The 25,743-nt window shown below is 42.4% G+C and overlaps 1 protein-coding gene across 6 annotated transcripts in view; it reads right to left on the reverse strand.

Moving 5' to 3' along the window:
• SGSM2 (small G protein signaling modulator 2) overlaps positions 1 to 25,743 on the reverse strand; it is a 47,213-nt gene that overhangs the window by 7,735 nt on the left and 13,735 nt on the right. For 2 of the 6 annotated variants that reach the window (XM_068656198.1, XM_068656194.1), the window contains exons 3-16: positions 20,077 to 20,239; positions 17,248 to 17,409; positions 14,167 to 14,234; positions 13,536 to 13,681; positions 12,853 to 12,987; positions 12,155 to 12,279; positions 9,732 to 9,799; positions 7,815 to 7,978; positions 7,126 to 7,255; positions 5,514 to 5,648; positions 1,932 to 2,082; positions 1,303 to 1,367; positions 707 to 852; positions 128 to 256 (exon numbers count right to left, since the gene is read on the reverse strand). In XM_068656198.1, coding sequence (XP_068512299.1) covers positions 128 to 256; positions 707 to 852; positions 1,303 to 1,367; positions 1,932 to 2,082; positions 5,514 to 5,648; positions 7,126 to 7,255; positions 7,815 to 7,978; positions 9,732 to 9,799; positions 12,155 to 12,279; positions 12,853 to 12,987; positions 13,536 to 13,681; positions 14,167 to 14,234; positions 17,248 to 17,409; positions 20,077 to 20,239 — 1,787 coding nt within the window. The remainder of the gene's footprint in view (positions 1 to 127; positions 257 to 706; positions 853 to 1,302; positions 1,368 to 1,931; positions 2,083 to 5,513; positions 5,649 to 7,125; positions 7,256 to 7,814; positions 7,979 to 9,731; positions 9,800 to 12,154; positions 12,280 to 12,852; positions 12,988 to 13,535; positions 13,682 to 14,166; positions 14,235 to 17,247; positions 17,410 to 20,076; positions 20,240 to 25,743) is intronic. The other 4 variants (XM_068656197.1, XM_068656196.1, XM_068656200.1 and 1 more) reach the window with 4 other exon arrangements.

Genomic DNA, 25,743 nt, shown 5'->3' on the forward strand with positions numbered 1-25,743 from the left:
AGGAGCTTATATTCTGCAGAACAGGATAATATTCTCCTTAAAAAAGTAATAAAGACTAACGCTTGCTATTTGAAAACCAAAGCCTACTCTGCAAGCATAATTCAAATCCCCAGAAAATTGTACTTACCTTGTCCATTTCCTTTTTGGCCATGCCAAATTTGTAGTGACCTAACAAGAACGGCCAGACTTCCTTTCGAATCTCATGCTGTACCCCACCATAATAAACTCTTCTTAGCAATTCCAGTTCCTTGTAATTCTGCAGCAGTTGTGAGAAAGAGGTATTGAAGGTAATACGTCTTTATTTTCCTCAGGCATGCTCATATACACTTAATTTCAAGTACAAAGAACAGTGAAACGCACACAAGGCACTAAACAGATTTTGCAACTTGATGCATGCCTTTAGTGCCCTAGTTCAAATCCAATCTAATAACAGTTGTCATGTCTCCCATGAAAATAATCTAATTTTTAATAGATTAGAGTCATCAGGAGATCAGTTGCTTTGATGTTCATTGACATCTTTGCCATCATCAAAGAAGCAAAAGATAAAGAAGTGTAAGAATCAACTGTCTTTCACTAGAAAGAGAAGTCACCCTGGGAGGACCAGAAAGCTTTAATACATCCTGCGGGCCATTTGAAGGGATACCATGCTCACCACAGCAGCGTATGGGAGTTAGTTTAATGATCACAGAGGTATTCTGTTACTTACTTTTCTGTCCTTCTGATACTTGCTCCAAACCTCTTTAGTCAGACCTCCTGCAGCACTGGATGGCTTGTCAGGTGGGATAATTGTGTGGTTCACTAGGGCAGACAGATGTGTTCGCACTGTTGACAAATGTCGGCAGTAGGCAAGCCCTGGGATTGGGGAAGGAGGTGAACATGAATGAACAACCTATGCAATATCAGCAGCCTTTTTCAAGATCTGGTTGTGACATTTTAAACTTGCCACTAATAATCCTATACGAAGTAACCTTGTGCTTGTACTATACAAAAATGAGGAAATGCAACAGAGCCAAAGATTAATCCATTTTACACAGACAAGTGAAACCCAAGTAGAGTAATGCATTGCAGTGTAAAATTACATTCTGTCTTCACTAAGGATCAATTTCCCAGAGTTGTATTAAATCCTACAAATAATGGAATTACGAAGCTGTGATACTTGGGTCACGACCACACTAATGCCCTGAGTTGATCTGACTTGCAACGATAAATTTGGTTTTAGACTACTTTCTAAAGCAAGTATTACGTGTTTTTTAGGTAAGCATACAGATACCACAAGGGCTGGATCTAAGAAGCTTCACTTACATCCATAAAAGGCTCTGGAAACTATCTGCCTCTTCATGCTTTCACACAGCATCTTTAATGGAGTTCTGTGGAGACACATTATCGGGAACACGATAGGTCACAGGGACAGAAATCATCGTGAACTTTATGCTGATCCCTATGATCTACACATAGCGATTCTTTCTCTGCATCAAGATTTATTTACCTAAGGGACAACCATAATTAGAAATTATACTTTTAAAAGCATTTTCCCACCAGCATTTTGGCCCCAAACAGATTAATCTGGTGCATGTAGCTACAACTGCTTCAGGTGCATTGTAAAGGTCCTTGTCAAATCAGATGAGTTGTTGTCCTTCATTATAATTGTTAATTACTTGTTAAATAACATGCTTACAGAGCTGAATTGCACTGAACTAAACTAACAAACAAAAAAAAACAACTGCAAATTTTCTACCAAAATGTGACTTGAGATTAGTTTAATAGGCTAGTTTCAATAAGCTAAGTGTCTTGCTATAAAACTCCATCTTTTCATGTTAGAAGCTATTTGAAAATTGTTATTCTTTGTCTCTGGTGCTACAACCAATAAAATACCTTTGCTTTCAACTATGGCACAAATTTTCCCACCTAAGCTGTCTGGACAACTTGCTTACCTATCGTGGATGCAGTTGCAGCAGCTGGGTATGTCATAGGGAGAGCTGCCCGTTGAACAGGAGACGCATGAGGAGCCTTGGCTACAATGCTCCAGCTGCCACGAAAGCAAGTTTGCCCCAAAACCTTGCATCTCTATCACTTCACTCGTGTCTAGGGAAAACAAAAAACAAAAAAACAAAAACAAAAACAGCAGGCCATCAAATTTTTTTCTTCTTTCCCTTTCTTCCTTCTGTGCATCCTGATGGCTTCATGCTTTACTTCTCAGCAGGCTTTGAACCTTGATTGCAAAAAGGGGAGAGCACTGTCTTAGTTAACCTCAGAAATACTGCTCTCACCATAACCTAAACCCGCAGCATGCTGTGCACATTCACCTGAGTGAAATCCCTTCACCATTTCCCCCTTTCTTGCCCATGCACATCCCAGCCCATATTTCAAGAGAACAGAGAAAAGGGTGCTGTAGAAACAACTAAAACTGGTTATTGTGCAATGTTATGATAATATATTATTTAAAGCTAGAAGAGATAATCTAACCTGACCTTCTTTTTAATTCAGGTCTTAGAATTTCATTTTGCAGTTCCTGGAATCAGCCATGTAACTGCTAGTCCAGCTAGAGTGGAAGTTTGAGCATAAAAGAAATAAAAATTGGTTCAGTTATTTTTAGAAGATGCATATTTCCCCCTACTTACAACTAGAACCTAAATTATTTAGCATGGGATAGTTCAAGTCCTACTAACATCAACATTATGTTTGTAAAGTAGGATTCTCTGCAGGAAAACGTGATCCAACAGTACAGTGCAGCTTCTCGAGTTATCCCTGCTCACCAAAATCTAATTGCTTTTTTTAAACCAGCTTCATTAAGGCAACACCAAAAAATCACCAGTTGCCTTTAAAAGCTTCGCTTCGTCTCTTTAGCTTTTCCAGCTGGCCTTTGAGCTTGTGGGTTTTTTGTTTTTATAATAAATAACTGGCCTTTCAGCTCACCCATGATTAAAATTAAGGCAAATGCCATAATACTATATGCCAGTGAATTAACATTTGTAAGCAAAATCCAGTCCCCTGGGCCGTGCTTTTAAAACAGACATTTATTGGGTGGTGGTAGGGGCAATTCCAAACCATCTCATGCATTTTAAATCAAGATAGCGTAAAGCATTTTAGTAGTGCCTATTAGAAAGTGGGCATAGGTGAGGAAGGAGTGGAGTAGAAACATTTGTTAACAGAAAAAGCACAGGCTCATGCGGAAGCAGTCATGTGTATTTCACTTCACAAAACAAAGTGTGATGAAAAAATGCTCTTCACCTTAATTCTTCAAGGAAGGAGCTGAATGACCCAGTATTTATTGCAGCTTCTCATTTGGTTCAAATAAAAACCATTTGGCAAACATTTTTAGATCATTATTTTTTTGCCTCCCCTCTACAGACAAGAAAAGTGGGTTTTTCAGTTATTTTATATATATATATTTAGAGAAAGAAGGAAAGAACCCCACAGAACCTAAATATTCAGATGAAAGGTACCTGAATTAGTGAAGAATTAGAGTGAACAGCATCTTTTATTTAATTGTAGTATTATCTGTAACTTCAGCTACATGCAGAAGTTGAGCATGTTGCAAAATGTAAAAGCAAATAGCTAGCAAACCTGCTACAACAGTGTTGTCATTATTCAAAAGGGATGTTGCTGGACAGACAACAGCAAGTCCAATCTAGTTCAGCAAGAATCACTACTCAAATAGCAGACATAACCCTAGCTATGCCATTAACATTAATCCTAGCTACACCATTATACCAAGATAAAAATAAATAAATAAATAAATAAATTTACCTGACAGCCATTCTAGTAGCACAACTTAAAATTTCCATGACCTGACTAAAGACTAAATTGTTTTTGATCACAGCATTAGCTTCTTAACGTGCATATGTCAGCGTTAGACCTCCTTCCTTTCTGTTATCACCCATAGCCAGAAGTGATCAGTTAAGACACAGAGCGACTTTCTGAACCAGCACCTTTCTTCAAGGGTAACCACATATACCAGTTTCTTCCCATCCACACATTCTAAGACATCTCTATTAACTTGGGCTGGGCTTTATCAGTTTTAGGTGTTACTACCTTGGGATGTATGTGAGGGCAACCTACCAGGAGAATCTCTCTGAACAAACGTTCATATCCTATCTAAACAAATCTTAGGCACTGTATAGATGCAGGCGATTGCACTCTCCTACAGGTGGTTCCACCAGACCAGGACAATCATCCATCTAGAACTAAACTTATGACTCTGCTATTTAAAGGTGTGAGTGTCATATCTCAACTCAAGATATATTGTGTTTTTCTGAGGGAACAGAAATACCAGAAGAAACATGTTCATGCTAACAAAACGAATGAAAAATACAGACAAGAATCAAACTTGCAAGCTGCTGCTCTCCTTCCAACTTCCTCTGCGGATGTTCAGCTTGTGACAGCTACTTTACAGCCTGATAACAGAGAAGCTTTTCTCTTGCTGATAACTGCAGTTTATCAGCAAGAACAGAGAGGCTGTTGTTTTGATTATAACAGGAGCATGCCAGAGCTGGCATGTGCACTCAAGAGGTATCAAGGCCAAAGGTCTGGTGGTATTGAAGCTGTTCAGTACCTGGTAAGCCTAGAGGAGTGAGAGATTTCACATGAACTGGTGGGCAGGCCGGGATAACATCTGTCTGTCCTTTGAACAACTGCAAGCTTTAGAATTCTAGCTGTGCAGGAGACCTTGGGAATGGATTTTGTACACTATTCAGCTTCCTCCTCTGCGGAAGCAAGGACTTTTCCAAGTCTCCAGAACTATACTACTACATCCTGAATGCTTGGTAATACCTATACTTCTTGAGAATACTAATTTTATACATCTGTTACAAATGGCATTAGGAAAAGAACAAGATGACACATTCTGACAGGGTAGAGAGTCTTGCAGCTGATCACCTAGCCTACAAATGTAAGAGATGGAATGAAAGCACCTGACCACAAAAAGGCTTTGACCCCAACCTTCTCTGCACTCTTCTGCTACCTTACAGAGTTATCCAGAGTTTGGGTGGGAGCACACGTACTTGTACCACCGCTGGGGCTCAAACTCACTGCTCTTTTGTTTCTCCCTATTCTGTTTACACAGGCACTCTCCATGTCTGACTCTGCCCAGCACAAACCATACTGCTACTGCTGTAACGGTGCACCTCTGATCTCCTATATGAGGCTGCCCTCCACAGTGTTATGCTGTACATGAGCAAGACATGGTGGGAGAAAATAAAGGCCTGTTATACTCCCTCCCACTCTTGTGACAACATGCTCTAGTATTCAGTTTTTATGAAGGTGGGGCAGGAGGCCTCTGGAAGTAAAGATTTGTTTGTTTAGCAGCACAGATGCTCAAAGGAGATGGAAGATGCTGCTGTTTCCCCTTCCCATAGGTTGTGAGCATATTCCCAGCCTCACCACAGTCAACTTAATCTCCAGGTCTCATGGCGCGAGTGAAATGTTTTGCCCTGTAATAATGCCAACACTGTTGTACGCATCAGTGGAACGAGCTGCAATAGAGCTCTGGGACACAGGGGGAGGAGGATAAAAACCTTTCATCCTATTAGGAGCTGTGAGGTTCCGAGAGCAGATCATTGATAGCATTGCGTGTAGCTTATCTTCCTCCTCCTCGTCATCGTCAACAGAGGCAGAGCGGCTGGCAGCTAAGTGGTGGTAGTTAATAGTTACTGCTCAAAGAAAATAGTGAAAGAGGAGCATAAGAAGAGAGAACTTGATTCTGTGGGAAAGCTCAAAAGGACATGTTCAGCAAAGACAAAGGATTTGAATCCTGCCCTCTTTCTGAGGGCACAAGCTCCTGTGTGAGTGAGCATGAAAAATGAGGTTCTTACAAAGAAAAGCATGCTCCACCAAACACAGGCCAGCTTCTGATTGTGCACAGGCTGTTCCCCGAGAACACACAGATCATGGCAGTGGAGGAAGGTCCCAATGCTAGCCTGCAGTAGGTGAGTATGCTCCTTAGCGAAACTCCATGGGAATTCAAGGCTCCAACTAGTTCACCTCCTTCACCATGCCAAATCAATACTGGGGCCTCCTTTCCACTCTCATACCCATGTCAGATGCATCCGGGCAGCACACAGTCTGCTCCCCAGCCCTGCCTGGCACATCAAACGTGCAAGGTACGGGCCAGTCTCTAAGGAAGCCTGAGGCAGGAGCCTGCTCTCTCTGCCTTGCACTCAACAAGCAGGTCTGTGCTGATTGTGCCCACAGAATCTGCAGTCCCTTTGATTCACGCAAAGGGAGAACATGCTTTTGCTGGTGTGCGGGTGCATGAACTTACCTGCGCAAATTCAGAGGCCCTAATAAAGCATAACCACTACTGTGGTTCAGTCCCCTAGGGTACGGAGGGGTCACAATTGAGATTTCTGCTTTCTCAGCTGCAGTCCCAATATAAATAATAAATCCAAATTCCCTGTAAACTTTAAGGTCTTATTTTCCTGGGAAATTCTTGCTTCTTTGCCATGGGGAATAAAACTGAACGTACTGTTTGAGAACTAGCTCAAAAGCTTTCTTGCATGTAAGGAGTTTGTATTCACTGATGACATGAGGTGGTTTGGTGCTTGGGAATTCTTTTAGTTTCCTCAGAAGGGCATTTATTTATCTGTTGTTAAGTTCTTGCTTCCAAGCCAGGAAAACTCAGCCCAGGGAGTTCTTGGGGGTACTTTAAGAGTCGAGTTTATGTTTTGCTTGTTTGTTTTTCCTAATAGCAATATTATGAGCAAGCAGCATGGCCAATAAAAAAATATCCTCACTTAAGGAGCAAAACTGCTCCTGGATAGTAAAACAATCTTTTTGGTTTTGGTCTCAGTTTGCAAGCCCAGGGGAGTATTTTGAAAACTTCCTCTGCAAAACACAGAGTAGACGTAATATCTCCCACCTCCACTCCATTTCCATGAAGAAATTTCACTTTGTTAAGGAAACCTACAGTAAGCTGTACCTGTTGATCACAATTATCAACCAATGAAACTTTGTGGTAGATTTCCCCAACACCGCTCCACTTCCCTCCACCCCCAAACAGCTTGTCTGCTACCTTCAGTTATTTCCCAGGATATTACTTGAAGATTTTCTTAGCTGTGTTTGGTTTTTGTTGTTGTTTGTTTGGTTGTTTTTGTCTGTTTTTAAACAAAGAAGAACAAAGGCACTTACTGTTATCATGCTTGTGTCCTGGATAGATAATTCTGAACACATAGTCTGTAGAAGTGTCTTCAGTTGGCATTTCTTCTAGGTCCACTGATTTGTTGCTGTTTCGTTTTCGAAGCTTTGGAAATACCTTACCCTAGAGAAAGTAATGTTCCCATACATTCATTCAGCTACCAAATACTAACAGAGCACAACAAACTAAGTACTTTGAACCTTTGGCATATTAAGTCCTAAAATAAAATTTTCAGCGTTGGGAAGGGGCGAGGGAAAAAAACACTAGAGTCATAAACAGATGGTGGTTTAGAGATACACAACTTTTCTGTGCACTTAAAATACAACTTTTTCTTGTACTCCATGGGAGCTGGGCACCAGCTTCCTCAGTAATCCAAGCCTCTGACAGCAAGTATATCCCAGACTCTTGGAGTCTCAGTCCCTATTGTTTGGGACTGATACCAATGCATCATGTTTTGATACAACAGCAGATTCCAGTGCAATGCTCAATGAAGCAATGAAGGTATACACAATTTTTATGGACAATCTTTGTAAGAATCAGATTGGACTAAATGGAGTTATTTTGCCTCCCACTTTGATTTCCAGCTGCTTTATAATAATGCCCAGACTCTGTGGGGCAAGTTGCTGTTGCAAAGATGGTAAGATCAGCCCTACTACAAGCAGCTCATCAGAAAAGGCAGTACCTTGCCCTGTTGGGACCAAAGTGGTGGTTCCAGCTGACCACGAGGCAGAAGACCATTTTCCAGACAGGAAAGAAATGCAAGGAGGTGACCTCCTTGGGGGAAGTGCAGTGGAGGTCTCTGAGTTCCATCCTGACTCACCAAGACTAATGTCCATCTGCTTTCTGCTGCAAAGGAGGACAATGGGAGTCCACACTGTTACATCGGAATCTCTATTTGTTGTTCTTACCTTCTAAGCAAGTTTCATTTGTGACCACCTCTAAGTAGATAAATAAATCTCTGTAAGTCACAGCATAATCTAGGGGTGAGCTCAGTCCTTTAGTCCTAAAGAAGCTCAGGATTCAAACAAACTATGACAGGCCTCATGCAGAAACATTTAAAGTGATTCTGAACATTAATATAATAAATAACAAAGGAATAAGTAAACTAAGTGTTTGGCGTGTAGCGTAATTTACAAAGGACACGATTTAGAATGAAGGCTAGCCTCATGGATATAACCAAAAGCTTTATTCCTGTGAGAATTAGCAAGTCACATTCCCTGTTGTAAATTCTTCTCATCTATCTTCACTGTCAATAGAAACTTAGCACAAATAACAAAACCCACCCTGGGCTCTGGGTACTCTTTCAAGTGTAATGATCTGAATCTTGAGTAGAATTTTCAAAAGCGTGTAAGTGAATTAGGCTCTTCATTTTCTTTTTCTAAAACTTACTGAATGAAGAACATAACTCACCAGAGTGCTTTTGAAACTTTTATCTCTGGTATTTCTTCCTCTACGGCATTTAGAGCCACCTGGAAAATGGGAAACGTCTCAAGAGCAGGATGTGTGCCATAGCAAGGCTTTACAAGTCCCAGTCTGGTAGCTAGGTGCTGTGGCAGGACCGCCAAGTGTCTGTCGTCTTGTGCAAACAACAAAAATCATGCTGTGTATGCACCCGCACCTGTTGCTGAAACAGTCTTCTCAATGAACAACAACAAAGGCTGCCACATTTCACACCTGTTATCCAATTCCCCTTTTTCTAAGAAACTGCCACAAAGCAGAGTGGTGACGCACCTGGCCAGTCAGTTCTACCCTGGACAGGCACGAAGTGTTCTGGGAAAGCTGATCCAAGTGAGGCAAATAAACCTGCACTGGCATTGCAGCTGTCCTCCTCTGCCAGCTAGGACTGTATGTTTTAACACGTCCCCATATGCCTGGGCTGGCATGGGATAACGAGTTCTAAGTGTTAACAACACGGAGGGAAAGTGATCAGTCAAGTGGCTCTTCCACTTGCCTATTTCAAAGCAGTACATATATAAGCTGTCTTTGAAAATACGCACTTAGTTCAAAAGTTCTGTTAGTCCGACTGCAGTTCCAATCTGAATGCAAATGCAATTTCTGTACGTTCATTGTCTTTGCTCTCTGATTTTGGTTTAAGGCTCGTGGTAAGGAAAGCAGTCAGACATGCATCTTGTTCAGATCCCCCTCTCTACACTGAGTACAACGGGCTCATCAGAACTCGATGGTCAGCCACACTCCATTTCTACAGGTTGATGATGTCACTGACGGACCTGCTTTTTTTTTTTTTTTTTTTTTTGGTAAAGGTCAATGGATTAAGGCCCATGCTTAGAGAACCAAAGCTTCTATGTTTAATACCTGCTTCCAACAGTTTCCAGAAGTACTGTTCTGCACAGATGACTCAGAAAAAAACAGAGCACACAGGAAAAACAACATAGAAAGCAAGTGACAACTGAAGCATTGCTTGGCAAAGTTCTTACCAGGTCTTTCAGTGAAGACATCTGAAGAAGAAAAATGGTCTGCCTTCTTTTGCATTAACCCCCTAATAGGCACCATATAAAATGGTAGCAGCATTAGCAGCATTAAAATTCACCTGGCAGACAGGGGCTTGGGGGTACCCCACGTGAAGAAGGTTTATGCTTACGTTGTTGATGGCAGTGAATGCAGACGATCTGGCAGAGTGGCACTATCAATGCGTAGTCCCAGTAAACGCTAATAGGGAAGGAAAAAGTGCAGGAGAAAATTTTTTTTTTTTTTTACATTCAGGAGTGCTTGTGGTTCCAAGCACCCCAAAAAAAGACTTTGCTAAGTTAATAACTGATTTTTAAATTTGTCCGATTAAGGTGCATTAATAGTCAAGTAAAAGGCAAAGGAATTAGTTCTCCACCAAACCTACATCTGACACCAGCCTTTTCATGATCTCCCTCCCTCTTCTCGCCCCTTCCTCGCTCTTCCCACCCCCACCTCCACCCCCCTAGGTTAGAACAATGTTCCAGATAAGATTAAAATGCCTATGACAGACTTCATGGTGGTCTTGTAGCTGGGTTTCACAACAGACAGATTCACTTATGTCTTCTTGCACACCGGATTTTTGAGCAGAAGCATGTAAATCCACTGGGGCTCAAGCTTACAGATTAAACACTGGAAACAGCTCTGAACCCTTCTGAGAACAACCTCAACAATTTAGCATTAAAAGCAAGGACACAGGGCTTCAATAACGCTCTATTAGAAATATATATATATATATGAAGTTAAAAAATAAAAATCCCAGGGTGAATTAAGCATTAGAGACCACTGTTCTGGGACTGACGGAGACATTCTCTGAGGAAGCATACTAGCCTGGTTCAGGACTTTGCCTTCTCTTCCACTGAAGCAGAATGCCACATTAAATGAGTAACTGATCTAATGAAAGAGAATGACATTACAGGTCTCTCTTTTGAGGTTGAAATTAGCAATGCTTGTCAACTGATTTATGACCCTCTGAAGGGAGGTACTAGAGTTGTAAATGATGGAAGGTAGTGTTGAGTCCCTTCTCCAGAGCATGTGGAAAAGTGGGCTTTTGTTTTCCATTTGAAAAGGCCCTGTATCCAACTCATACTTTGCAACATCCTGCTTGTGATGTATATTACTGTATCACTCACTAATCCAGAGGGCCCTTTTTTAGACTAAATACTCTGGAATCAATTAATTTGTTGTTTTTGTTTATTTGTTTGTTTGTTTTAACAACCACCCTAAGCGAGTTTTGAAAAGTTCATTAGATGATTAGTGTGTTACTTAATTTTGAGTTTTACCATCCAGAGGCCCCCTGCAGGGTCCCAATTCACAGAATCACAGAATTTTCTAGGTTGGAAGAGACCTCAAGATCATCGAGTCCAACCTCTGACCTAAAACTAACAGTCCCCACTAAACCATATCCCTAAGCTCTACATCTAAACGTCTTTTGAAGACTTCCAGGGATGGTGACTCCACCACCTCCCTGGGCAGCCCGTTCCAATGCCTCACAACCCTTTCAGTAAAGAAATTCTTCCTAACATCTAACCTAAAACTCCCCTGGCGTAATTTTAGCCCATTCCCCCTCGTCCTGTCACCAGGCACATGGGAGAACAGGCCAACCCCCACCTCGCTACAGCCTCCTTTAATGTACTTATACAGAGCAATAAGGTCCCCCCTGAGCCTCCTCTTCTCTAGGCTGAACAAGCCCAGCTCCTTCAGCCGCTCCTCGTAGGACTTGCTCTCCAGGCCCCTCACCAGCTTCGTCGCCCTTCTTTGGACCCGCTCAAGCACCTCGATGTCCTTCTTGCAGCGAGGGGCCCAAAACTGAACACAGTACTCGAGGTGCGGCCTCACCAGAGCCGAGTACAGGGGGACGATCACCTCCCTAGCCCTGCTGGTCACAGTGTTTCTGATACAAGCCAGGATGCCGTTGGCCTTCTTGGCCACCAGAGCACACTGCTGGCTCATATTCAGCCGACTGTCCACCATCACTCCCAGGTCCTTCTCTGCCTGGCAGCTCTCCAACCATTCCTCTCCCAGCCTGTAGTTCTGCTTGGGGTTATTGCGCCCCAGGTGCAGGACCCGGCACTTGGCCTTGTTGAACTTTATACAGTTGACCTCAGCCCATCGGTGCAGCCTATCCAGATCCTCCTGCAGAGCCTTCCTACCCTCGAGCAGATCGACACACGCACCTAGCTTGGTGTCATCTGCAAACTTACTGAGGGTGCACTCAATGCCGTCATCCAGATCATTGATGAAGATGTTAAAGAGGAAAATTCATTCCAGTAGTTATGTATCTGAACTCACTTGTGGGCCTGCATCTGGGCCTTGTCTACACATTTGTTCCTTTCCTGTTTTGGTGTTTTAAGACAAAGTGTACTACAGGACATTTGGAAAAGTCACTTAATCTGTGGTAAAACAGGAACAGAACTCAAGCTGCCTGACACCTCAACCTCTGAGTTATTCAGAAGCCCTTAGATTAAATCACTTCTGTTACACTGATGCCCTATTACCAAGTATATGAGAAATAAGCACCACAAATGCTTCCAATCTTTTCCTGAATTCAATGACTACCTTTTCTCCAGCTCTGAATCTCCGAGGGTTCCATTCATCAGCTGATTTGGAGTCCATTTTAATGTTAAACTATCTGCTGACTGATGAAGGGAGAGATACCCAGGAATTGCCTCCAAGTCATCTTTCTGTTCACAGAAACAACAAACAGAAAATGAAGGTGATTCAAGTGCATGCATGCTTTTTTCTTCTCCTGTTTATCTGCCCCCTTCACAATTCTGAGATCTTAATTCCAGCCCCCTCAATGTTGCACACCTCATCAGCCCAGTAGGTTTGGCCACAGTCAGGACATGCCAGGCCATTTTTATCTGGCCTAATCACACTTCCAGGTCCTGCACAACTTCATCATCTGTGCACTTAAGTCTTCAGTTCAAGAAACGTATTTTTAAATTAATACAACTTACAAGATTTAGCATGACATAGTGATGGAGCACTCAAGTACCCTCCTCAGAGACATGAAGATCCTGAAAGTAAGAACTATCAACCTTGTTCTCAATGTTACATTAAGATATTTAAAACTTTTTGGCAACGAGGACAAAGCCTGTTTCACAAATTCAGTAACAAGAATAATACCCAACCACATGTGAAAATACAAGAGAAAAATGGGAAATTTGGCCCACCCTACACATCACTACATTATATATACTTTGTTTCTCTGATGGCCAGATAACACAGGTTTCTGTAAGTATCAGTGTACTTACTGGCTGGACTAAGACGTTGTTTTTGCCATACAGGAGGTGTGTTCGGGAATTCTGGTGCAAAGACTCCACATACTCTCGTGCTGAAGCAGCAAAGCGATCTTCTGATGTGCTCCCACTTGAATGCCGTTTCCGGATCTAGCACGCACACACACACACACAAACAGTCAAGGCAGATCAAGCAGCATGGGAATGACTGTAATGACAGCCCAGTAAAACAGGAACACAGTTCCATTCAGACCAATCTCTGTAGAATGCAACTTCTTCTGGAGCCAAGAGACCTCGCAGAGAAGCAAGGTCTCCCCTCTTTCAGTTTAAGACCATTCCCCCTTGTCCTGTCATTATCTGCCCGAGCAAAATATTGCTCTCCATCTTTTTTATAAGCCCCCCTTCAGTATTTTTAAGCTGCAATGAGGTCTCCCCAGAGCCTTCTCTTCCATCCCCAGCTCTCTCAGCCTTTCTTCATAGAAGTGCTCCAGCCCCCTGATCATCTTTGTGGCCCTCCTCTGGACTCGCTCTAACATGTCCACAACCTTCTTGTGCTGGGGGCCCCAGACCTGGAGGCAGTACTCCAGGTGGGACCTCACAAGGGCAGAGTAGAGGGGGACAATCACCTCCCTCCACCTGCTGGCCACTCCTCTTCTGATGCCCTGGAACTCTGAAATAGCTGCATAGTAAATACCTACTCCCAGCGCTGGGCGCTTTGAAGGTGAGTCTTGGCGACCATGAACTCCATGAATCCGGTGTCGTTGAACAAGTTCATCTGCTGAAGGGTCTGTCCAGTAGTGATCAGCTGTTTTTAGCTTGGTGTACTCTAGGGCACATGGTCCAACTAAGAAAAATAGCCCAGGAAAGAAAACTGAGTCTGTTTGCACATGTACGTAGTCTTACCCTGCTAGTCAAGTACCAAAAGTATTATTTTCCTCTCAAGCCAGGTGAATATTAATGATCACTTACTGATCCTACAGGATCAGTACATAATACAGACAGTACATGTAATATCATATCCTATTACCTAGGGCTGCATAAAAAATATTTCTGTAGGATGCAACCCTGCCAAAGCAGCATTAACAATTCCAAGCTGCTAGCAAGCATGCTGCAAAAATACCATTTTCTTTCTATTCTTTGATCTAACTGATAATTAATAGGACTGGTCTCGGAGGCAACAAAACATCATCTCCTCTATTGCTCTACTACAGCTAGCCAAACAATGTGCTAGAGATAAAAATCACCTTTTGTAACAGTTATAAAATAAAATGGCTTAAGAAACAGTGTGTTTTCTTTAGCATAATAAGAAGTAACTTTGCAAGAACTTACCTAGAAGAGAAGCAAGTATTGGGCCACAAACAGGATCTGCCAGTAAAGCTTCTTTTTCATAATATTTACTAGGAATAAAAGATTGGAGACCAGTTAAAAACACTGGCTGTTATTTTTAAAAGCTCTTATGTCTCCCAGTAGTATTAGTCCATTAACTTTAAAAATATTACATTATTGCTTAACAAAAAGTAAGCCAAAGAAAGCAAAATAGATAATGGCAGTCATATACGAGGTCATACTTAAAACATAATAAAAACTCAAACCAAATGCTCATTTGAAGTGTGAATTCAGACAACTAAATTATCTACATAAAAGGGAAGATTTAAGAGTTTAGAGTTCTAAGAGCTTTACCAAGGCTGAAAATTAAATCTAGACTGTATATCTGTAGTGCTTTCCACGCTTGATTTTAGTTTCAGTTCTAATGCAAAAGGAATTCCAGCAACAGAATTTAGCTGTGATTATCAAATACACTCTCTCACATAATGGGCAATAAGAAAATTGGCTACCAAAACCACCAGAAGTGGGACCAAAGGGATCCAAAACCCATACGTTTCCTGAGCTAGACAGGTAGAGGAAAAGCAGTTGCTAGGAATACCTAGAAATCACTGGTGCATGCACCTCCTCAGAAAGCTCTAACAGGGACTGACTGGCTCATGTACCAATCTCCAAAGAAGAAATGCTGTGCTGGGTTTGCAGGTAGTTAGGAGGCTTTTACCACATGGTGCGTAAAACGGAGGCACTACAGGACATAGTTTAGTGATGGCACTCTGTAGGTAAAGTTTATGGCTGGACTTGGTGATCTTGAAGGTCCTTTCCAATCTAGATGATACTATGATTCTACCTATTCTTAAAGTGTATTAAAATATATTGCAAGAAAGCTATGAAGAAATTAACTCGGCCTATTTTAGACACTCCCTTTATTATTAGATAATTTCCCAAACTCTATCAGTAACATTGACTAGATCTCCATGGAGCATAAAGGGAGCCTAGAACAATCAGTTCGATAAACCTACCCGCCAGACTTCTATATTTAATAAGAGGACCACCATCCCTACTCTTGATCCACATTCTGCCACTCATCAGCTGTATAATCTCAGGCAAGTCACTTCCTCTCAGTATGCTCCTTCTGCTTCATCTATTTTTGACACTGATCTTGAGAGGCAGGAGCTTGCCTTTTGCTAAATGTGTTTACCCAGTATATTTGATTTGAGGCTTTAGACACTAATGCAATATGGAGACAAATAACAACTCTCTGTAAGCAATTTTGCCAGTTTTCCACAGAGACCGAGAGATCCACACATTCTTAAAACATCTTGTTCATCTGTAAGGAATGTTCTTGAAACACTGTCAGGAACAATGAACTACTACAAATAGTAGCTCTTGCAGTGACCCAAAAGTCTTCCCATCACAGCAGGCAAAGCTGACTTAAAAAAAAAAAAAGTCAACAAATCTAAACACCCAAATATCTCAAAATGTCATTATCTGCCATCTCTTCCACTAGATGGGGCTCGAACTCTAAATCATCTCTTCCTCAAGAACAGAGAAGCTGAAGAACTTAAACATGTAGCATTTGAGCATTTATTTCACAAAATTGCATGAGAACAAGCCTTATTCACTGAGTGAGGTTCTCAAAATCAGACACCTACAATTAAGGACACAGCCTTAACCCATCTGCATGCATGGAGAAGTCAGTAAGGGAACACCTACAATACATGGCAATGAAACAATTGTGACCTAATTCTCTTGTCACATATCAAGTGAATTATGTGGAAGTAAAAAAAAATCTTGTATCCATGTATCAGCAAACATCCTGACTCACTGGATACAAAATACCTTCAGTAACTGTGTCTGTGGGACACAGCCAACCCTCTCAGTTTCTTCTACACACAGCTCTTGAACTTGTTCTCAGAGGAACAGTTTTCTTTGAACAGCAGAAAGACCCTTCTTCCAGTTTCTTTCTTTTTAATGGCCAGATAGATCATGAAAATAAAGCTGATGACAAAGAAAACAATAATGCAAACAAAAAAACTGTGAGACAGTTCCTCTGCCCTAAGCTCTCTCCCTTGTTCAGACCCTTAGGTGTTGGAGAGCCAAGAATGTGTCCCCCTTGGGCAGAAAGACTTACAAGAGCAGCACTGTGAACAAACTGCAACGGTAATTGCAAACTGGGCAGATATACTTTTCTGGGACCAGATATACCTTTGGGGTTCCTACCTTTCTCTTCTCATGGGAAATTGTCCCCAGGGTGCTCCATAATTCTTCTTAATCACTTATGGGAGAATGGGAAAGCACAAAGGGGAGTTCAGAACCACCTCTTGGGAAACCAAAACTAATGCTGGACAGTAGGAAATGACAGAATAGAGGACTTCTCTTTTCCCTTAAAGAGTCCCTGTGGATTACATCCGTAAAGCATTGATACTCCGCTCTAGTTTTCCAAGGGAAGTTTCACTTTACACAAAGCCCAAATTGTTGAAGAAGGAAATATGATTCAAAGAACCTTTTTGCACAATTCTAAGGTTTTACATCATTAACTTCCCCTGTTCTAACTTCATTTCCCTTCTTCCTGACATGCTAAAATTCCGAAGGGTTACTTTCAAACAAATATAAGTAAACTAAGCATTCCTGACCTACTAGAATACATTTATATTCCACTAAGTCACTGTGGTCTAGGTCCCATTAGAATTTCGGCACCTAATAACTACTGCAGCCTAAGGTGCCTTAGTGAGTGGAAAGGATCAGGGCTTCACATACTTCTGAATGCATTACTCTTTCTGCTAGCACTGTTTAATATTTTGCCAACTTTAGAAAAAAATAAAAAAACACCTTTACTAAATTGGAAGTTAGTTTTTTATCTGGTTTCTGGAGAGCTGTATGGCTCTTAGCATTTCTGTATGCCTGTACCATTGTCAAGGATTCAAAACAAGTGTTTTTTTTCTAAATGACTGAATGACTTTGTAACTGGTTTTCTCCGTACCAGATCTATTCAGTTTCAAAGAAGTTTGCAGAAGACTTTTGATGAAATCAAAAGACACTTAAACACATTAGTCTAACAAACCTCTGTACTTCTTATTCTTTCCTTACCTGCAGTTATCAACAATATACTGCACAATCTTGTCAAGCACTTTCTCAATCAATGCTGTCCGAACCCATATGTGTTTGATGGCCTGAGGTGTCAGTACAGGTGTTTTACTTGTGGTTGATCCCTGCCTCTTGAGGGGTTCCTGTCCATTTGGCTGACTTTTCCTGCAAAAGGAGATAAAGTAAAATTTGTCAGAATTCAGACTCTCTTCCCCTCACTGGAAACCTTCCAGTGAAAAGAATGCTGTTGGAATACACACCATGTATGTGACAAACGCATACCTGTACACTAGCTGTGTATATTATGGTGTTAGCACTCACCACTACTGGGGTGTGGAGTCTTAGTCAGTCCCTCACCTGGGATTTTCTGAAAATCACGGCTCTGACTACTGATTCAGGATGCTTCTGTTCTGGGCTATCAATCCAAGACATCTGTAAGGACTATCTAATTCAAGAGATGGTAAACAACTTCTAAAAAAAAGCCCCCAAACAGGTCTGTATTGGGTATGTCAGTCGTCCCTAACAAAAATATCTTCTTGCTATTGAAGCTTTAGAAAAAGCCCAACGTTTGAGCTCCTCCAAAACTTCCACATACTATAGGATGAAATGATCAGGCAGCAAATCTCTTGCAGACCACAGGCCCCAAAAGAATGAAAACACAACAAAATGCAAACTATAACGTAAAGTAAATTGCACTTGAACAGAAATTTGCTTCTTATCAAATAAAACTTCATACTTATTTGGGAAAAGATTCTTGTCTCCTAGCTTTCTCTTGCACCTTCAAGCTCAAGCTACCCATGAGCCCACGAGGGCACAAAGCTGCTTCAGCATGAGATATTCCCACTGAGATCAGGAGCACGGAGTAGGATTTGAGATTAACACAGGCAGAGCTGTTGCAGGGAGCTCCTGCCACCCAATTGTCAGGCAGTCCTTGGGCACAGGCCCATCTTTTTATTCTCTGTAAAGCACCATGTATAGCTAGCTACAGCACAGTCTGTGCTAGTGTCTTGGCAGTGAGATCCTCTCTCTTACCACCTACAGAATGACAACAAGACAACTAAGAGATAAGCAACATCAAACTGAGAAACCAGAACTAAAGCAAATGAGCATCCAAAGCCAGCTGGGAGCTTGCTTGCAGCCAAGCCCCCTGCTTGTTCCGACAGCATAAGGTAGCACTGCAACAGGCCCACTGCAGAAATGGGGAGTTCAATGCTGTCTTTTAGTGACAGGATGGCAAGCTGGTTATACAAAGCAGAATCACTTCCCAAGCTCGACTGTACACAAGAACGTGGGCACTGCTCAGCAAGGTGGCCTCTGAACCACGCAGGAGGTTGTCACCCTTCCTGTGGAGTTACCTGCTGCCCAGCAAACCTATCTGAGGCCAGCCCAGGGGGCACTTGTGCCTCAGGCACGCTGTGAGGAAGCGTTCTGCTGCAGGAACAGGGCGGTACTGTTTTCTGTAGATCCCACGTGTTATGCTTCGTGCCATGCTACTGCACAGCTTCACATGGTAGAAATGCAGTTTCCATGGAGCAACAATAGTTGGGCACTGTTTTGGGTGAAGTGCATAGTACTTTGCATTTACACAGCCCCTAGTCTTCCATTAGGCCATGACAAAACCTCTGCAAGGCAACACACACGTGCAGTGACAATCCCAAGTCAAGAAATAGACAACATCACCTTCTTCCCAATATTTAAAAAACTAACTTGAATAAAACACCAGTCTAAATCAGTAGGCACATAAATAAAAAATATATCAAAACCAGGTATGTACTTGATAAAAAACTACATGAGTACATGAGGTCTGATAATTAGAAGAAGCCTAATAAAGATAAGAGCCAGAAAATTACACATAAATATAAGTGCTAATTTAAACAACTGTCAGTTATTGAAGACTTCAATGTAACACAAACATGCAGTCGCTCTCTTGACAAAACCATTTTTACAGCAAGTTGATCAAAAGGCTAAAAAGTTCCTCCAATCCACAAATATGTCTTAAGACTTAGCAGTGCCACTGTACAACAGTCTGTACAAATGGGAGAAAAAATGCTTCTGTCCTGTGTACAATACAAAATATTCTTCCCACAGGCTCATGCGCTGTGATTTTGGAGCACCTCTCCTATGAAGAAAGGCTGAGAGAGCTGGGGATGTTCAGTCTGGAGGAGAAGGCTCTGGGGAGACCTCACTGCAATCTCAAGTCCTCGACTCCAATACAAATTCAGTTGCGCCCAAGCCCAGCGCATGCCTAAATGCGCTCCTCCAGTCAGTCTCTCATTGCTGTCCATGTCTTCTCGAGTTCATCCTTTCACCTACTGCTCTTTGTATCCATTAACTCAACCATTTCTGCTGTGATACCCACGAATCAAATCTGTTACTGGTTTGGCAAGAAGCGTGCCAAAGCAGCTTTTCCAGTAAGTCTGTTCTATCAGTTAAAACAGCTTTTCCAGGGAGTCTGTTCTATCAGTTCCTCTTGCCACCCACATCCCTTCCCACTAACAGTCCAAACTGGTCCATCAAACCCTGGCTGTGAGCGCTCTGTCAAATCACCAGTTATTATTAACTTTTGTTGTTTTATGTGGGCTGGACACCCTGATCCTCTACACTACAAGAAACCACACAAAACACCAAAGACCCAGTTCCCAAGCCCTGTCTCTTTGCTAACTATCAGCTTGATGACACAAAAACATTCGTCTTATAGATACAGACACTAAAGAATCAAAGCTACAACAAATTTGGCTAATAAAAGACTCTGCATGAACCAACAAGTCCGTAACCTCTCCAGGCTGCATACACATTGCGGGAATTTTGCTGGTCAACAGACATCAGCCTCACCTGCTTTCCACCTGCTGCTGCAGTTCCTGCACTTTCTTGCATATGTCCCCTGCTACTGCGTACGTCTTGCCAACTTTGGTGAACAGCGCAGCGACCTTGTCAGTCCGCAGGAAGCCAGCAGCCCTGCGCTTCAGCATGTGCAGGAGACATGCTTCCACAACACCTGTAAGAAAGGGAAGGAGGTAAATTCATGGGTACTCCTGTCCTTCAGTCTTCTGCTTGGCAATTGTCGTCCGCTAACACCCACTGGCCAGGTGTGGAGACAAAAGAACAGGGAGATGCAGAGAGAGACAGACAGACTAGATCTCAAAATCAGATGATGCAAGTATATACCTCATCAAGCACCTTGTAAGTTACAGGCAGTGGAAGAATTCCCGATTCTACTGAAAATGAACCCTGAAAACTAGCCCAAGTCCCAGGCAAGACTAAATGGCATGTGGAAACACCACCTGCATGTAGCTAGCCTAGAAGCTCCAGCAGCTGAAGGACTACAGGATGTGTCTGTGATGAGCAGCATTAGTAGAGATGCCCCCTTGATTTTCAGCACTGCTACCCTACTGCTTCACTTTGCAAGACTGAGCAACTACCTGCTGAATGAATACACAAATAAGAGAAGCATTTATGAGGTATTAATAACTTCACATTTTGTGTCTTATAACTCTGGAAAAAAAATAATCTCTACTTGGCTTCCTGCTAACACATCCCTACCACACAAATTAACCTAATGTGTGTTCTGAAAACACTACCATTTGCTCTTAAAGTGCTGAAAACAGCATTAGAAAAGCACCTGGGAAACGCGTTGTGGGATAACAATGACACTATTTTGCTTTCAACTTTGAAGGCAGATATGTCTTTAAGCTAAGCAGCAATGGATAAATCTGACAGAAGGTAAACTTTCCATGGGAATCCCTGATTTGCCTGTGGAAGAGCCAGTAGAATTACATACTGATGGTTTGTGGATTTTAGATTGTAGCCCAGGAGAAGCAACAACCAAAAACCCACTGGGAATTGGTGTGGCAACAAAGCAACAGCGCAAATGGTCTCAGCTCCTGCAGAGCCCCGCTCTGCATCTCGTAGGAAACGCACTCGGATTGCATTTCACGAGGGTCCTGAGCAGCACGCCTAACCCTGCTCCCACATGGCTGTACCGCCCAAGCCAAAGTGCTGCCTCAGAAGACAACCACCCCTTTGCTTTTGCACCCCTGCCACGTGCAAAAGCTGAAGAGCAGCACTATTCCGCGAAAGAAAGGCCAGGAGTCATGGGCACATCCCTGCCTGGCCCCTCGCAGCATCAGCTTATGCCAGGAAACATCTGCTGCAATCACAGGCCATCCGTAGGTGGCAGAGGCGCTGCCTGGCTGCCTGCAGCCTTACAAGCGGGAGCCCAGCGCTGACGCCATCCCTGCAAGCACGGCTGCTCCTGCTGGGATGCAGGGGGAGCATCTGTGCACCGCATCCAGAAGCAGCAGTGGGGGCGGGCGCGTTTGGCTGTCCCCAGGTTGTGCGAGGCCAGGCAGAGCGGCACGGGAAGAACAAAGCGATGACAGCACGGGGATGTTCTTCACAGCACAGCCCCAGATCCTGTCTAGCAACCATCACAAAGACTCTTAACTCGGCTGCTGTTTTGCTCTGCCTTTCAATTAGAAATGAAGGAAATATAAGAAGAAAAGCAGCTTTCCGGATGCCTGAAGCAACGCACTAATAATTGGTACCAAATCTGAAATGAAGCAACCTGCCTTTAAAAATAACTGCAAAGCGGCGCATTGCTGTTGCTTAGGAAACAGGCTCCCTTCCCACCTTCGCTGTATTTTTTTTTCTTTCTTTAAAACAATAAAATATTGATGAAGCAAATTTAGTGAAAAGCATAGCAGGCACAGCTTTAATTATTCACAAACGTTGCAGCTGCCATGGAGGGCATTTCCACAGCGACTGCCCCTAAAACTCCAGTATTTAATTATTCCATCATGACATTTCTCATCACAAGGACTTGGCCTAACATCAGTACCTGAGGGACTGCAACACACGCGTAGTGGCTATTTGCAAGGGGAAAGACACTGGGATTCACTCCTGGAAATCCTCAAAATATGTGTTCCACGGGATGAGAGATTAATGCAGCACGTCCAGCTTTATGTGTAAGGTACCCTAAGATCTGGGTTTAGGTTTTAGTCCCAGCTGTAACTTGTGTGACCTTCCAGTCGCTTCATTCGCCTCTGCTTCACCACTGGACTGAGGCTAACACTACTATCTTCAACTTTTCTCACAGAGCTCCTCTATGCAAAGGAATTATTGCAGAATAGCTAATTGAATTTGATTTCACACCAGACTTAATGCACGTTGGGTTTCAAACAGTGGCTTTTATCCAGCTAAGGACAGAGATGTAAGGAGGAGAGAGAAGAGGCAGGAGATGCTAGATGCGTTCCTATTCCAACGCCTGGGCAGAGGAGCAGGTGATGGGTGTCACCTCTTCAGTGCAGGGCAGCAGAAAGGCGCCCCTAACACAGCTGCACAAGAGCTGCACAGCACGTCAGGGGGCAGCTGCCTGGAAGATTCAAGGCCTTTTTGTCTTCTGCGTGCCCAGTGGCAGATGCTCTTATCTCACTGCACTGCACCTCGTCAGCATCGCCCACAACAGCAGCATGCGTGCACATGCTCCACTTACCTTGTCTCTTTTTTTCCCCCCTTTTTTTAAACCTATCACAAAAACTAGATCTCTATTTTCTAACCAGTGGATTGAATCAGTAAAAGCACACTTGCTACAGGGAAATACAAACTCTTCTTCCTGGAAACCTCCATGCCTCTCCTTCTCTGTGCAGAAAGGCCTCCACAAGTCCGCTGCTCTGCACTTAGGCTGCTTATGCCTCTTGCATTCTGTTAGCCTGTAAGAGAATTAGCTTGTTTCTTGACCACCTCTTGGATTTACATCAATTCTCCACGGCATGCTCTTGACATTCATTTTGTAGGCTTGTGGGAATAGGTGAAAACAAACAGAACTCATTTACCTTGCATGTAATACACCCCCTAGGTAAATCAGGTTTCTGCAAGTTTGCTACCTTTCCTTATTTATTAAGAAATCAGAAAAAGGTAATCGTCCTGCAGTTGCAAAGTGCAGAGCAGAGAGATTGCTGCCTGCAAATATAACACAGAGAACATTTCAGGGGGTATAGTTGGAAGAACCTTTCCTTATTTAAAGAAAATGAGCCATTTTTCCCTTTCTGGAATCTACCAGTCTTGAAAGACATAACAAGAGATGAAGGCTTAGCTGTTCCTGGGGGACCTGGTAAAATCACAAAGACACCAACAGGCAGTTTTGCATACAAACAGGTAGCTTCTACACACACACACACGCTTTTATTTATTTGTCTGCACACACACGGGTAAATAACTGTTGTAGGCTTTCGAAGCACAGCATAATGCAATCTCCAGCCTGCCTACTGTCACTGTAGCTACAATATGTACAAGCAAAAACTGACTACAGAAGAACACAGCTACCCATTATGTGCCCACTGGAGGAGCAGCACTGTGCTTGGAAGAAAATCAACACGGCTCAGGTAATTCTTTTCTATCATTCAGCTGACAGCAGCCATCTCAAAATTCATTAACTTCAGCCAATTTTGAGGAACATCCCCCGCAGTATCCACTGCTGAATTTAATTAAGTGCAGATATGTTATTGATTTACAACAAAAATAATCTCTGTCCCCAACAGTTTTAATGAACGTCACATTTTTATGACTTCAGCAGGGATATTTCTTGCAGGGTCAGACCGACAACTTTGCTTTTCTCCTTTTTTGCCTCTATCAAAATCTCGGCAAGAGTTAATGGACCGAGTAATAAGAGAGCTCTAGGGGTGGGTTTGGAAGGGTGGTAAGCAGAGAAAAGGCCTGTGGAAGGATCATTTATGGGATTTATTTAGCAGATGAGATTTTCCTTAGACAGGAAGAAACACCACAGCTAAATGCCTTGTTTTCATGGAAACTGGGTACAGGGAATAGAATTCATGAAGCTCAAGAAAATAAGAACAAGCGAAAAGAGGAGGATGACAAGCAGTAAGACGCTCATGATCTCCAGCCGCTCTCGCTGTACCTAACTCATCACAGATCTGCCCAGCTCAAAACCAATCTCACCCCCAAGTTACAGCATGCCATGTCACTGAGAAGTGCGTGCAGAGCAGGTGAGACACCCAGAGGTACCGCGTTCTAACCAAGAAGTAAGTGACTGCAGAGGAGATACCCAAATATGCTCCTTTGTCCCACGGGTACTGCTTTGTGCATTTTAAAGAAGGGGGGAAAACAGTATTGTACGTGCTTAAGTCTCAATCCCCTTTTAACATCCTGTTAAAAAGAAACAAATTGCTTCATAGAACAGAAAAAAGGTAAGATTACAGTAAGCAAAGTTCAGTTAAATATTTTCTTTATAATTACAACCTCAAGATAATGCCTCAGTAGTTATGTACAATCCCTGCTTTATTACCAGGCATTCCTTGATGTGGACATGCATCAGAGTTATCTGTGCTGATGTGTCGCTTCCATTCCTGATGTACTCCTCCAACACTCTCTTTCAGCATATATCCATTTTTCATTTCACCACAAGGTTTTGGCAACTGAAGCTTGCAGCTTCTCTGCAAGTCTGGTACATTTTAACGCTCTTATTTACAGCAGCCCCATCACGGTTATACTGGAACAACACCAGCAGTGCTGACAGAGAGATTCAGCAAGGCAGTTAGAGGCACTCTTTCTGCTGTAGCTCATTCTGGCTGCTCAGCTGAGAAGTCACGATGCCTGATGTTAGGCCAATCGTGTGGGCATAAATATGTTTTCGTATTGAATTTCATTTTCCTTTCAAGCTGCAAAAGATAGACTTTTAAAAACACTTTTTATTACTTTTATTAGTATTACTTTTGCAATAAACCCCAGGGGAGGTATCCGAATGGACAGTCCTCAGTTCTAAAGATAACTCTGGCTAGGACACATCAGGGCTGGAATTTGGTGACCATTCCTCTGTAAAATCTCGAGCACTAAGTTTCAAGAACCTCAATACTCTTCTGAAAATGGAAGTGTTTCCATTAAACACTATTACGGGCAAATCAAAATAACTGAGGTTTCTCTAAATAATTGAATACGATCCAATTTGATGGCCCATGACTAACGTAAAATGTTTAGCAGAGTGCTGTAAAAAGCATAAGAAATCATATTTCACTTCTCAAGCTAAAAGCACGTGCAGTTTAAAAAATGATTTCACAACAGAGCTAATATTCACTCTTTTCTCCCCTTCTGTAACACTCTGCTCGTTACTTATAAGTAACCTTTGGGGCACAATCGAAAAGCTTTCAAATTTGTGTGAAACAGTATTTGCCTCCCATCAATTATGATAATCTCTGGTACTCTCTTTGGGCTAATGTGTTTATGAAGTGAGGTAGAACCTCTGTAAACTATTTCATGAGCATTATTCATCACTGCAAATGTTCCATTTGTTTTCCAAATAGGAACAGAAATACAGGAAAGCTCGTATTTTGTTTACAAGAGACCTGCATTTCCATAGCTGATTAACTGCACTTTCTAAAATACCAACGCCAAGGATAGAAAGCTAAAAGCATGAAAATAATAAAACGTCCATTTGGACAATGGTTATTTACATCTATTTCTATGTACATTACATCTCTGCAAGCTAAG

Source organism: Anas acuta, chromosome 19 (assembly GCF_963932015.1).
Source record: "Anas acuta chromosome 19, bAnaAcu1.1, whole genome shotgun sequence".
NCBI lineage: Eukaryota > Metazoa > Chordata > Aves > Anseriformes > Anatidae > Anas > Anas acuta.